This window comes from Bison bison, unplaced genomic scaffold (genome assembly GCF_000754665.1).
Source record: "Bison bison bison isolate TAMUID 2011002044 unplaced genomic scaffold, Bison_UMD1.0 scf7180017864519, whole genome shotgun sequence".
NCBI lineage: Eukaryota > Metazoa > Chordata > Mammalia > Artiodactyla > Bovidae > Bison > Bison bison.
Window position 1 is genome coordinate 1,328,996 of NW_011495072.1, and position 14,053 is coordinate 1,343,048.

The 14,053-nt window shown below is 50.8% G+C and overlaps 1 protein-coding gene across 1 annotated transcript in view; it reads left to right on the forward strand.

The window, feature by feature from the left end:
• Positions 1 to 4: 4 nt before the first annotated feature.
• Positions 5 to 14,053, forward strand: part of ADAMTS2 (ADAM metallopeptidase with thrombospondin type 1 motif, 2) — a gene marked incomplete at its 5' end in the record, with an annotated part of 244,363 nt that continues 230,314 nt past the window's right edge. The window contains one exon of the mRNA XM_010831012.1: positions 5 to 118. Coding sequence (XP_010829314.1) covers positions 5 to 118 — 114 coding nt within the window. The remainder of the gene's footprint in view (positions 119 to 14,053) is intronic.

Sequence of the window (14,053 nt, forward strand, 5' to 3'; positions counted from 1 at the left end):
GCAGGGAGAATCGGGTGCCACCCGCGTGGAGCCCCTGCTTGGGACCTGCCTCTACGTCGGAGACGTCGCGGGCCTGGCTGAATCCTCCTCCGTGGCGCTCAGCAACTGCGATGGGCTGGTGAGTACGCGCTTCTCTCCCTTCTGTCTGTCCACTGCTCTCACGTGGGCTTTGGAAGCCTGTTATCTGGGGGTCTGCTGGGAGGGCAAGGCCTGTACTGAGGACCTTCTCTGCACCCCTTGTGCTTAGGGACCACCGAAGGGGTTGGCTGGAAGGCAGGTTGTTTTGACTGGCCCAAGAGGGTGATTTACGCAGGGGGAGGGCCACATTTCCAAAGTATTTAGCAAGTAGCCAAGTGTGGTCCCCCTTAAGCCTACAGGAACTGGTTTTCCTTTTGCATTCAGGTGTGTGTATATCTCGGTGAGTGCATGCATCTGCACACGTGTTTTGGCATGGGTGCTAGTATCTAAGTACATGTGCACTTGTGTGAACATGTGACCGTGTTCTTGTGTCTTGTGCGTGTGTGTATTCAGAGGTTTTTGCTCATTTGTATGTCAGTGTCTGTTCAGTGTGTTGCTGTGCATTGTAGCACGTGTGATATGTGTGTGAGGGGGCACGTATGCAGGTGGGTGGTTTTTTTGTTTCTGTGTGGGCAGGTGGTGCCAGCCCAGCGAACAGGCAATGGTGCTGAAATGCCCAGTTATCCCTCTGCCCCCTGGCTGATTTTTTATGCTGTGGTTTCCTGTTGGATTTCAGCTGGTTATTTGAAAAGTTAGTTTTCTCTCTCTATTTTGAGCCAAGCGGAGCATTTGGAAATGCAGTCTCTGGTGCCCCTGGGCAGCCCCTGAAGGACAGGAGAGGCTGGGGAGAGGGACCCTTCTGGGACTGGCTGGGCCCCTCAGTGTGACCAGAGCTCTGGGAAGTTCTCCTGCTTCCAGGAGCCTAGAGGGACCATGGCTTTGCATAAGAGAGCCTTGGAGGAAGCCTGGATCAATGCTTAGGGAGGAGGCTGACATTGGCAGTGCTCTGTCTGGCCACCCCGGGGCCTGGCACATGGCAGAAGCCACTGCAGTTTTCTATTTTGGATTGGCTGTGTGGTGGTCAGGCTGGCTGTGCTGGCCAGACATCTGAAGCCGCCCACCGTGGGTTCCGCTCTAATTACTACTCAGGGGACTCCTGCTCGGAGCAAGTGGCCTCTCTCCCAGCCCTGGTGGCCCCCAAGCCCCCCGTCCTCAGGCTTGCCCTGCAAGTTGCAGAGCCAGCAATTACACAGAACCCCACAACCGGTGGTGTTCTTTTTATGGACACACAGGAAATGTCACTTGTTGCTTCGGAAAATCACTGCCTTTGGCTGGATTTAGTTGGAACCCAGACGTATTGCAAACAACCGTGAATGTCCTTGGAATAGCTGGGTAACATGGTGCAGCCCTTTGTATTCTGTTGCCTCTGAGGATATCCCAGACTTCATAAGTGTGTCTTGTTTTTACGCTGGAGGTGAATTTCCTAAATGAAAGGAAATTGGTGTTGGGGGCTCGGAATGGGGGTGGTTGTGGCCTGAGCTGGGGTGGGGGAGTTGACATGGAAGTGGTCTGTTGTTAGTTGCTCAGTCGTGTCCAACTCTTTGTGACTCCATGGACTGTAGCCTGCCAGGCTCCTCTGTCCATGGGATTTCCCCCGCAAGAATACTGGAGTGGGTTGCATTTCCTCAGTCTGTTGTTGAGCAACTCCTGTGTGCTGAGTAATTCTTGATGGAAAGCATTTCAGAGAGGCTTTGTTCATGTATCATTCATTCATCTGTTCATTCTGTGGTTTGTTTTTTCAGCCAGTACTTCCAAGCACAGTTGTCTGCTGTGCTGGTCAGAGATGTAGCTGGCCTGGTGCCCGCCCCCGCTGCTCCCCTCCGGGGCACCGTGCTCAGCTAACAGTCTGGGGCCCACTCTGGTCAGGGCTTGGAAAGCATGCTCTTGGGGGCTCTTTGAGCATGAGTTGCCAGGGGGCAAAGCCCAGAGGGAAGAGCATATGCAGAGAAGTACCAGGTGTGAATTGGCTTGATCAGAACAGGCGCAGTGAGATGTCACATGTACGGGACACACACCAGCAGAAGTGCAAGAGACAACTGGAGAGCAGACTGGAGCTGAAAGGGGCTGGAGTCTGCCAGCGTGGCCTTGAATGTGGTCAGTGAAAATGGCTTTGAGACTGTGGAGCAGCATCATTAGTTCTTCTTTCCTTGTCCTTCTTTCTTTTTGGTGTGTGAATGTCCTGATTTGATATCACTTAATTCCTTAACTAGTTAAGTCCCACTGTGTATCACTGATGGGCCGACTGCAAAGCGCCTAGGGTTTAAACATCATGTTTCTGGTCCACAGCAGCCCTATAGTGGGAGGGATTCTTCATCCCTCATTTACAGATGGGCAGCTGAGGCTCTGGGAGATTGAGTGGCTTGCCCAAGGCCACACTGTCTGTGGTGGTAGGAGTCTGGCCTGGTTCTGTCCAGCCCCTTCTGCCAGGGTGCTTCCAAGTCTGGGCAAGTAGAAGCGCTTGATATGTGGTGGTAGAACTCTACTCCCGAGCCATTCCCTCATGGTCCTGCATGCATTTCAGCAGCCATGCTGCACAGTACCCCTTCCTCTGAGCCTGCTCTTCCTTCATAGATAGTGAAACACACAGAAGCAGGTGTGCCAGGCTGCAGTGTCTGTGTAGATCCTCAGGGATCTTGTTACAATTCAGATTCTGAGTCAGCATGTCTAGGGTAGGGTTCAAGGTTCTGCGTTTCTAATGAACTACCAGGCTGATGCTCCTGGGGTTCCGGACTGCCCTTTGAGAAGCAAAGTATCACACCCTAATTTCTGCAAAGGAGTTCTATAGGATCACACCACAAGTTTCTCTGAGCAAATGCGGTTCAATGGACAACTGGTGTGGGAAACGCTGCAACTTGCTTTCAACCTGGGAGATTCAGGGAGGCCCATTGCGATCTCTGAGAAGCTCTGTAATAAAGAAACCTCTTGAACTTCATGTATTGTAGCACTTCCCATGCAGATGAGGCCATCAACCTCTTCTTTGCAGGAACCCCAGGAATGTGCATTCCTGGAAGACAAGTGGAAAAACCATGAAGCAGGGTCACAGCAGGCAGCTGGCAGCTCACAGCTTAGGTTGAGGTGCTTAGGTGCTTAGGTGGGATGAGCCTCTCCCCAGAGCCATAGGCCTTTTCACACCTGTTGGCCTGCTTCTGGCCTGGGACACACATTTACTCATCTACTTGCTTGGTGCTGAGTTTGTTTCTCTGCCTTAAAGGAAGGCAGTAGTAGCTCTGGTTTCTGTGGACAGCAGTCTCCTTTTCTGTTTAGCACGAGGGGATTCTTATGGTCAGGATCCTTTTAGTCATGAGTGAAGGAAACACAAGTCAGACCATTGAAACAGAAAAGGGAAGTTAGTGGCTCTTACGATGCTCGGCCTTCAGGCCTGGCTGCATCCAGGTGCTCCTCCTGCGTTGCCTCTCTGCCTCCGCCTTTTTATGTATAGGCTTTGTTCTCAGGTGGAGTCCTTCTGTGGTAAGTCAAGGGGCGCAGGGGTGCTGGCTGATAATCTTTCTCTTATAATTCTGGCTGACTCCTGGGTAGCACTGTATTCAGGCTGGGGTCAGATGCTCCCATGAGAAACAGAACATGAGGTTTGTAGAACCCCGTGGATGGAGAGTGCAAGGGGTGTTGCTCCCTAGAATGACATGAGGTGAGGGCCTGGGCTGGCCAAGGTGACGATTCTAGCTGAGTCAGGTAGAGGTGTAGATTCAAGAAATGCCGCATGCTTCATGTTGTTGTTCAGTCACTCAGTCGTGTCTGACTCTCTGCAACCCCATGGACTGTAGCACACCAGGCTTTCCTGTCCTTCACCATCTCCTGGAGCCTGCTCAAACTCATGTCCATCGAGTCGGTGATGCCATCCAACCGTCTCATCCTCTGTCGTCCCCTCCTCCACCTGCCCTCAATCTTTCCCAGCATCAGGGTCTTTTCCAATGAGTTGGCTTTTTGCATCAGCTGGCCAAAGTGTTGGAGCTTCAGCTTCAGCATCAGTCCTTCCAATGAATATTCAGGGTTGATTTCCTGTAGGATTGACTGGTTTGATCTTCTTGCAGTCCAAGGGACTCTCAAGAGTCTTCCCAACACCACAGTTCAAAAGCATCAATTCTTTGGTGCTCAGCTTTCTTTATGGTGCAACTCTCACATCCATACGTGACCACTGGAAAAGCCACATGCTTCATAAGACACACCGTACATTTTATTTACAGAGAGGTTGGTAGGTGTAGTTTCCAGGTTCTCTTATAGCCACTAGGTAGATATTGTTCATCATATCTCAGGGGAAGGTTAACATTTGCCTTTTCACAATGAGTGAGAAAATGATGCTTAACAAAGGATACTTGTATATCTCATTGCTATGGAAGAATTCTCTAGTACCTCTCAGGCCACATGATATGTAATTCCATGTCATTTTTACATGCTCACTAAAGACTCATGAGAAGCCTGTTGATAAAAAAATAATAACAGAACATCGGTTTACTGTGCCCATGTTATGTGTCAGGCTTTCCGTTGAGCACCTTATGCTATATCACCTTGATTAATCCTCACCACACCCTATACTGTGTGACTGATATTATTCTCATTTTACAGATGAATTAACTGAGATAGCCTGCTTCAGGCTTTGTGGGTCTGTATTTAAATACACGTCTATTTGGTTCTAAGACCGTGCTTACTACATGTTATTGCCTTTATTGCATGCCAAAATAAAATAAAATAAAGCAATGCATTTCTTTAAAACATTTCCTACCTCTTCTAGTCAGCTCCTGAAGACCTTCTTGGTCCGCAGCACTGCCTGTCGTTGGCGTCAGTGAGTGGGAGCTGGGGGTAGGTCTGGTGGCCAGGTGGCTTTGTGACTTGCGGCTGACATGCTCTGGCTGCACCCCTTTCAGGCGGCCTGAATCCCTGTGGGGAGGTAACGGCAGCGGAGACTCCAGTGGGATGGGAGCGCCCTGCCGCACCTCTGTCTTCTCCATACATTGCTGCTCAGGGGGACCTCTCTGGCCTGGCGTCTCTGGTTGGCAAGGCCATCGGTGGGAATGTCTATGGGCTGGGCAGCGACTCTGAGGGGCATGATCAAGGCCTGTGGCCTTGTGGGCTGGGGCTCCCCTGCTGGGCTGCTATGCCGGCCAGGCCCCTGCTCTGTAGAGTCTTGATGGGCGTTGAAAGTCACTGAGGGCCACAGAGAGAGAGAGGTCGTTTGCTGGCCTAAGGGATGGAATTGAGTTTCATTTTTCTATAAAGGCCACTGTCTTTGAGGCTGCACGCTGGGTTCCAGCTGGCTCAGGTGCTAGAATGGCGAGGGCAGGGGCAACACGCTTGGGCTGCGGGCAACGGGTGAGAAGTGTGTAGGACTTGCAGTTGCCCTTTGTAGAGTCTCCTCACCTTTCACCTTGCCTTGGCACTGCCTGGAGGGCAATGAGAAGGTCTCAGGAACATCAAAGAGGGGCTGCGGGAACGTCTGAGTTCCCTGGGTGTTGGGGCTCCTCAGGTCAGAGGAGCAGAGGCTCCTGCTTGGCCCCTACTCTTGGCAATCTACACAGCTTCCCAAGGTGGTCTCAGCCTCCTACCTGGCTTACTATTCTCCTTGTTGTTTAAGATGCATTCAGCTGAAGTGGTGGAAAGCCAACTTGGATGAAACAAGCAAGATGTCGTGGGCCCAGTTCCTTGGGGTCCTGAGGCGGACTTCAGGCATGGCTGGATCTAGTGGCTCAGGGCTGCTTCAAGTTATGACCAACCTAGACAGCACATTAAAAAGCAGAGACATTACTTTGCCAACAAAGGTCTATCTAGTCAAAGCTATGGTTTTTCCAGTGGTCATGTATGGATGTGAGAGTTGGACTATAAAGAAAGCTGAGCACTGAAGAATTGATGCTTTTGAACTGTGGTGTTGGAGAAGACTCTTGAGAGTCCCTTGGACTGAGGGAGACCCAACCTAAAGGAAATCAGTCCTGAATATTCATTGGAAGGATTGATGCTGAAGCTGCAACTCTAATACTTTGGCCACCTGATGCGAAGAGCTGACTCATTTGAAAAGACCCTGATGCTGGGAAAGATTGAAGGCAGGAGGACAAGGGGACGACAGAGGATGAGATGGTTGGATGGCATCACTGACTCAATGGACATGAGTTTGAGTCAACTCTGGGAGTTGGTGATGGACAGGGAGGCCTGGCGTGCTGCAGTCCATGGGGTTGCAAAGAGTCGGACATGACTAAGCAACTGAACTGAACTGAACTGAACACCTGGGGAGCCCTTAGGTTATAGGCCCACCTTTGAATCAAACACTGTGATGTGAGCCTAGCTAGAGTCTCTTGCCCATCTTTGGAGTTGAGAGTGAGGGTCAGATCCCCAAACTCTGGAACGTATTGAGGTTTTATCAGAAAGCAAGGGGAAGGACCAGTGTGCTGGGCCACCACACTTCACCCAGACTTCAGGTCCCACGTCTCTTCCTGTGCTCCAGACTTGCCTGCCAAGCTGCCTCATGGGACCCTTCCTTGAGTGACCCAGGCTTCTGAAATGGAACGTGGGTCTCTCTACTGTCCTCCAGACCTCATCGTTCACTTGGGCAGGAATCCCAGGATTGCCCCTCTCTGCTCTCTCCATGACCCTCACATGCAGCTAGTCATAATCATAGACATCTCCAGACTTGATCTCAGTTCACAGCTTTCTACCATGCCTAACTCCAAGCCCTGTGATCCTTAGGGACTCCAAACTGGAGCAACTCTCTCCCCACACAGCTACCAGACTGATTTTTGTAAACCATGCATTCAATCATGTCACTCCTTTGCTTAATACTTTTCTTGAGTAGTGGTCTTAATTGGTTCTGATTGCCCTTAAAAAATCCAAACTAAAAAAAAAAAAAAAAAATTCAGACACACTGAAACTGCTAGTCACTCAGTCATGTCTGACTCTTTGTACCCCATAAGCTGTAGCATACCAGGCTTCTCTGTCCATGGGATTTCCCAGGTAGGAATACTGGAGTGGATTGCCATTTCCTTCTCTAGGGGATCTTCCCGACCCAGGGATCGAACGTGGGTCTCCTGTGTGGCAGGCAGATTCTTTACCGTCTGAGCCACCAGGGAGGCCTGGCTTGGCATAGGAGGCCTCCCATGACCTGACCCAGTAGTCTTCAGCCTTGTCTGTCACTGTGTCCCTGCTCATGCCTTTACTACAGTCCCATCAAGCTTTTAGTTTCTCTGCCACTGGACACTGCCGTCTTAGACCCTTTGCACAGACCGTGCCCTTGCCTGGACCACTCTTACCTCCCTCTTTAGTTGGCTCACTCTGTTGTTGTTCAGTTGCTCAGTCCTGTCTGACTCTTGGCGACACCATGGACTACAGCATGCCAGGCTTCTCCTGGAACTTGCTCAAACTGATGTCCATTGAGTCGATGATGCCATCCAATCATCTCGTCATTCGTGGTCCCCTTCTCCTCCCGCTTTCAATCTTTCCCAGCGTCAAGGTCTTTTCCAATGAGTCAGCTCTTTGTATCAGGTGGCCAAAGTATTGGAGTTTCATCTTCATTATCAGTCCTTCCAATGAATATTCACGATTGACTTCCTTTAGGATTTGATCTCCTTGCAGTCCAAGGGACTCTCAAGAGTCTTCTCCAATACCACAGTTCAAAGGCATCAATTCTTCGACGCTCAGCCTTCCTTATGGTCCAGCTCTCACATCCATACTTACTCACTGGAAAAACCATAGCTTTGACTATAAAAGCTTTTGTTGGCAAAGTAACGTCTCTGCTTTTTAATATGCTGTCTAGGTTTGTCATAGCTTTTCTTCCAAGGAGAAAGTGTCTTTTAATTTCATGGCTGCCATCACCATCTGCTGTGATTTTGGAGTCCAGTGTAGTCTCAGCTAAATGGCATTTCATCCAGGAAGCTGTCCTAGACATTCACATGCCACATTGTACCCCATGCTTCTTTGGTAACTTGTACCATAGGCAATTTGTACCTGGGTCCACAGGGCCCAGCTCCAGCTGGGTGGAGCTCAGCTAGGGGCCATGAAATGAGTGTCTGTGGAGTGGGGGATAGAAGCCTGTGCAGTCCTTTGGCCCTCAAGACCCTGTGCCCCATACCCAGGGATGGTCCACCTCTCCATACCCAGGGATGGGGTATGTGGACATACCCCAGAATGTCCACACTCAGCGGGGTAGGCCCCCTAGAAGAGTGCCCAAAAGCTCCTTTTCCGCAGGAAAGCACTGTATTCTCATGTGGTTTTATGCAGTTTTCTTGCCCCGACTTTGGAGTTCATGAAAGACAAGTTGAAAATCCGTGGTCTAAATGAAACTTAAGTAAGGGAGGGACCCCCTCTGGGCCTGAAAAGACTGGGCTCTGGCAAGTCACCATCCAGCTTTGAGCAATGAGCTTCAGTTTGTTCAGGTGGCAAGTGGGGCTGGAATAATAATTTCTGAGACCTTTATAAAGCAGCTCTGGTGTCTTGGCACCAAATGGCGATCAGTTGAGGGGATCAGTGTGATAGAAGGAGAGGTGGGAACCATGGCCGGTCTATGCCCTGCATTCCTTGATAGATTTTTGGCCCTTGGGAACACAGGCTCTTTGCTGCCAGACATGCAGATGTTTCTTCAGAGAAGCAGCATTTCTGAGTCTGTTGATATTACGTGAGCAAATGAATCCAATGTGACTCCACGGAGCTCTGAGGTCTTGACCGGGCCTCCAGAGGCATGTGTGGAAGTGTTGAGAGCTGCACTGGCAGCGGGATTAGTAGATGGGCAGGGCTTCCTGCAGGCAGGAGCTTTCTTTGAGAACTTGCTGAGAACCCAGGCTTACTTCATTACAGATACCCCCTGGTCTCTTCCGGGGCATCCACAGATGGATGGCCTCCCCGCCACTTCTCACCTAGTGCCGTTTGGTGGGAGGGAAGGAGCTTCCCAGGGGCTCTTCCCTGCTGGGACTGGGTGCACTGACCTGTGGCTGGTGGAGGCTGGCTTGTCAGGGGTTTGTGCCGGAAGCAGCAGAGCAGCAGCCCACGGCCCCTGCCCGCTTCGTGGTGGCCCCCTTAGAATGGCGTAGGCGGGTCTGTGGTTGGAAATCCAGACTCACCAGGCTTCAGCCAATAGGGCATCTGAAGGCCTTTTTGTTTATCAGAATCTTAGAGACGGGGTAGAGTTGTAAGTTGTGGCTGTCAGGAGCTAAAGGAGGAAGACAGAGCATTGTCGATACAGAACTTCAGTTTTACAAAAAGGAAAGAGTTCTGGAGATGGATGGTGGTGATCATTGCACAACTTTGTGAATGTATTTAATGCCAGCAAACCATATACTTCAAAGTGGCTAAGATGGTAAATTTTGTGTTATGTGTATATTTTATCTGGAGAAGGCAATGGCACCCTACTCCAGTACTCTTGCCTGGAAAATCCCGTAGACGGAGGAGCCTGGTAGGCTGCGGTCCATGGGGTATCACGCACACACACAAGGCTTCTGGGGACTGGGAAGGCTGTGCAGGTAATTCAGAGGTGGAGTCGTGTCCCCGCTTGCCCGGCTCCTTCTCCCCAGTGTGACTCTGTTCTCTGGTGAACCTGTGGCTGTAGCTGTACACACACTCCTCACACCGCACAGGCATAACCAGGTTCTAAAAGGGAACAGTTCTTCGCTCCATGCAGAATGGACAGGCTTAGGTCTTGGGACCATCCCATAGCCAGTCATCGTGGCCTGGCAGTGCATGCAGGAGCAGAGTGGAGCCTGACTAGGCCCCTCATGGAGGCCAGCATGGTTGGTTGCCGCCTGAGTCTCAGGCCAGGGAGGCTCTTTACCGACCGTCTTCTGACACCCCTGCCCTGGCTGCACTGCCTGCTTCTGTGTATCTGGCACTGGTCGTGAGCTGCTGCTCCTTTCGGTGCTGGCAGGTTTCAGGTTCCCTTGCCTGATGGCTGACTGCCTGTGCCCCCATGTCCCCAGCAATTAATGAATGAGGAGGGACCAGCATCAGGAGGGAGGCGAGGAGAGGCTGGGTCTTCACCCAGGCCTTCTGTGAGAACCATAAGTACCACAACCTCCCTGAGTAGAGGAGGCATCGAAGAGCTCACCACTCTGGGCCACAGGAGTGCTCCCCACCCCCACCGTGGCCTGGGGTGTCCACTTCCGCATCCAGGGGGGCTTTGCTGTGTGGTGGCCTGAGCTGTGGCCTGGGCCTCCTCTTCTGACCTCTGAGGTATGTAGGGTCAAGTGTTTTGGGGGACTCTGCCGGGACTGTGGGTCTGTACTGACAGGCAGACATGTCTGTGATCACCCCTATTGCCCTCCTCCACTTGGGCAAACAGGGGAATTTTGTGTTGTAGCCTGAACACAGCAGGCTGCTGGTATATGTGAATATGTGTGCACGTTCCTGTTCATGGGAATATGTGTGCATGTGTATGTGGAAACGTGTGCACATGTATGCATATCTGTATGAGTATGGTGTGTGTGCATATGAGTGTGTGTGGGTATCTGTGTGTATGTCTGTGTGCATCTGAGTAAGCACGTGTGCGAGTGTGTGCACTCAAGTGTGAGTGTGTGTGTGATCATGTATGTTCTCAGCGGGGCTTTCCTGCAAGGGAGGGGACTGAGGTGGGATGGAGGGACTGAGGGGAGGGCATGACTCCCGCCCCCTGAATCTGGGTGCTGCCTTGGGCCCTGCTCTCCCGCCTGGCAGGCGTTCTCGAATGGGAGGGCCCGGGTAGGAGCCTCTGGCTCTGCTGCGTATGTTTCATATTAAATGTCAGCTGTCCACCGGCTCTGCTGTGCTGCCATTAATATGGAGAAGTTATTACTGAGTCTGGAGCCGGCTCCTCGGGCTCATCCATGAATTTCAATTGCACTGCACGTCTCCTCCAGGGCCTGTGGAGGGGGCACACAGCTTCCTCTGTGAGGCGGAGGCCCTAGCGTCCGGCTCCACAGGCTCTGCGCCGCCCCACCCTGCCATGCGTGTTTCAGTGAGCGCCATGGTGAGCGGTGGACTTAACGTGGGCTGGAGGCTGCCGTGTCCCATGGTTAGCTTTGTCCCTGGCAGCTGGGCAGCCTTGACAAGGGCCTCAACACTGCCGATGTTTGGATTGCCCAAACGTTGCCCGTTCTTCGGATTGGCCCCCTCATTGGGCTTTGGAAGGAGGGCTGCAGGATTTAGCAGCGCTTAGCCCAGGTCGATGATTTGGGAAATGTGGGCCGTTTCTGAGTTTCATTGTGTCTAAGGTGCCATCAATTAGAGGACACAGAAGGAAAGAGGGGACACTCCAATTGAACTGCTCCGTTGCACCTTAACCGTGGTCTCGTGGAGTGTAGGCAGCCACCACCCTGCCACTGGCTGCTCTGCGTGGTGGCTCCTGCCTCGCTCGCCTGCCTTGCTCACATTGCTTACTTAGTGTGTGACTGGCTTCATCTACTCCTGGTATCTTCCTCTCTTTAATAAAGGAATGAGGTCATGGTCCTTCCTCCAGGGACATTCCTCTGGATGCCAAAGCTGTCTGTGTCTTTCTGTACAGACTGTAATTTTTGCGTCACAGAGTGACTTCTTGAAGACATGTTGGGTGGCAAGTGTCGGCGACCCCGCACATAAGTCAGGTGACGTGATGGCAATATGAAACACCGTGGCAGAGTTGGTGTGTGCCAGGCAATGCCAGCCACCCCACAGTTGCTGCCGGCTGCCAGCAGTGAAAAGACCCATGGATTTCATCCTGAGTTTGGATGTGGTAAATGTGAAAAACGTGTGTCTTAGATTCCTGGACGTGTGGTTTTGTTATTTTGATGATGTTACGTATGATTAATGGTTTTAGTCCCTGAGAGCTGGCATGCAGTGCCCATGGTAGGGCACCAGGGTGGTGGCAGAGCCTGGGTTGTCCACACTGCAGGGACTAACCCTTCCCGGCTCTACGAGCAGAATGTTCAAAGATTCATCTCTGAACCTGGATATTTCTCCTTTGAAAGCAGGGATTGGACCCCACGGCAAATAAGGTATATGTTCTTGTACCAGTACTGAATTATGTTCATTATTAGAGCTTTAAAGCTCGAATATGTAAAATATTGGCTATTTGACAACTATGCTGTCCATTATGGTAGCTATAAGACATTCGAGGCTGTTGGCTACTTGAGATGTGGTGGGTCAGGACTGAGAAGTGCTCTTGAGTACAAAATATACACCAGAATTCAAAGACTTAGCACCAAAGAAAAAGAATATAAAATGTCTAACGGATAAATTCAATAGTGACTACAAGTTAATATGATAATAGTTTGGATATATTGGGCTAAGTAAAATACATTGCTGAAATTAAATTTACCTTTTTAAAAACATGGCTGCATGTAGCATTCATATGCCATCTCTGTTGGATCGTGCTGCTTTGAAACATCTGACTGGATACTTCCCATTTTGCTGTTATTTTGCAAAATTTTCCTGGCTGGTCACATCTGTTTATTCATTCAATTGAATTTCAGAATTGTTTTGTCAGGTTAGAAACATCCCTGGTGAATTCAATTGACATTAAATTAAACTTAGACACCAATTAAAGGGGGAATGGACATAATTTGTAGTATTTATCAAGAATATGGTATATTTTTGATTAATTAGATTCTACTTTGATGTTGCTTAGTAAAGTATCGCACATTTTTTTATATGGGTCACCTATTGTTTAAAACCAGGGCCATTTTAAGGGTTTTTTTCGTTTTGCCATTGTGAATTAAAGCATTTCCGTCTATTGCTGGTATACAGGGTGACTATTGATTTGTATGCAATTATCTTTTATCAGGCTGCTTGATTGAACTCAATTCTCATATATCTTTGTGAGTTCCCTTGAGTTTTCTGGGTAAACAGCTGTACCATTTGTGGCCTATGATAATTCTGGAGCTTAATTTTCGATCTGTGCCATCGAGAACCTTCGGAGTAACGTTAAGTACCCGCGGTGGCTTTGTGTATTCCTTTCTGCGCCCGACTCTGATGGGAACGCCCCTGGCATTTCTCTGCTTAATAGAATGCTTGCTCGTGGACTAAGATGGATTTCATGCGAAGGTAAGATCCTCTGAATTCTAGTTTTCTAAGATCCCCTTTTCATCAGCAAAGGAACTGAAATCTAGGTAAAATGTGTCTAACCCCCACACCACCATCACCCTCCTTAAAGGCTCAAGGCATTGCAGTTCCCAGAGGCTGGGTCCCTGCCATCCTGGACTTCAGGACTGCTGCCCGGTCCCCTCAGTTGCAAGCTTGCGGCCCCTGTGAACAGCTGTTGACCTCTCACAGGAAGCCCTTGCGGGGTGCGGGAAGGCGGAGGGGGCTGCCCTGCCTAGCTGTGCCGCTGGCTCCCTGTAGCGCAGGGAGCGGTCCTCAGGAAGGCCATCTGTCCCTCTGACGGCAGGTCCCCCTCCTCTCAGTGATGGCTTTCCCATCCTCCAGTTTCTCTGGGGCAGGCCCCCTTTTTATCCCCCTTCTGAGTCACTGACACCTGCTGACATAGACCTCCTACCTCCCATTGTTAGCTTTATTCACTCATGCCTAGAAGGTCTTTTCCCAAAGACCATTGTCCCCTTAGAGGAAATCTGTGGCCTGTAAAAATAAATTTGTTTTCCATCATATTAGCTGTCTGCCCACAGACAGGCATGGATTTGGGGCAGTTTGAACAATGCCTGTGCCTAGGTCCCACCCTGAGAGAGTCTGACTCATCAGATCTGGGCAGGACCTGGGGATGGGGAGGCCTGAGGTCACCCAGAGCCAGGTTTGGGGCCCTACCTTCCTTTTGCTGGCCTGTGCCCCTCAGTTTCCTTCCTTGCCATGCCACCTGCCTCGGAGGGCATGTGTCTGTGAGGGAGTGATGGGAAATGAGTCTGGCTGGCCTCGGTCTAAAGGAATGTCGTGGGGAGACTGGGGTGAAAGGTGATGGCCAAGAGGGATGGCCAGGCCTCCGGGCGGCCTGGGACCAGGGGAGCTGCCTCCTGGCCCTCTCTGCCCTGGGTCCCCCATCTGGGAATTCAGAATCTGGCAGAGGGAGGGTGCCCTCCCTTGCACAGCC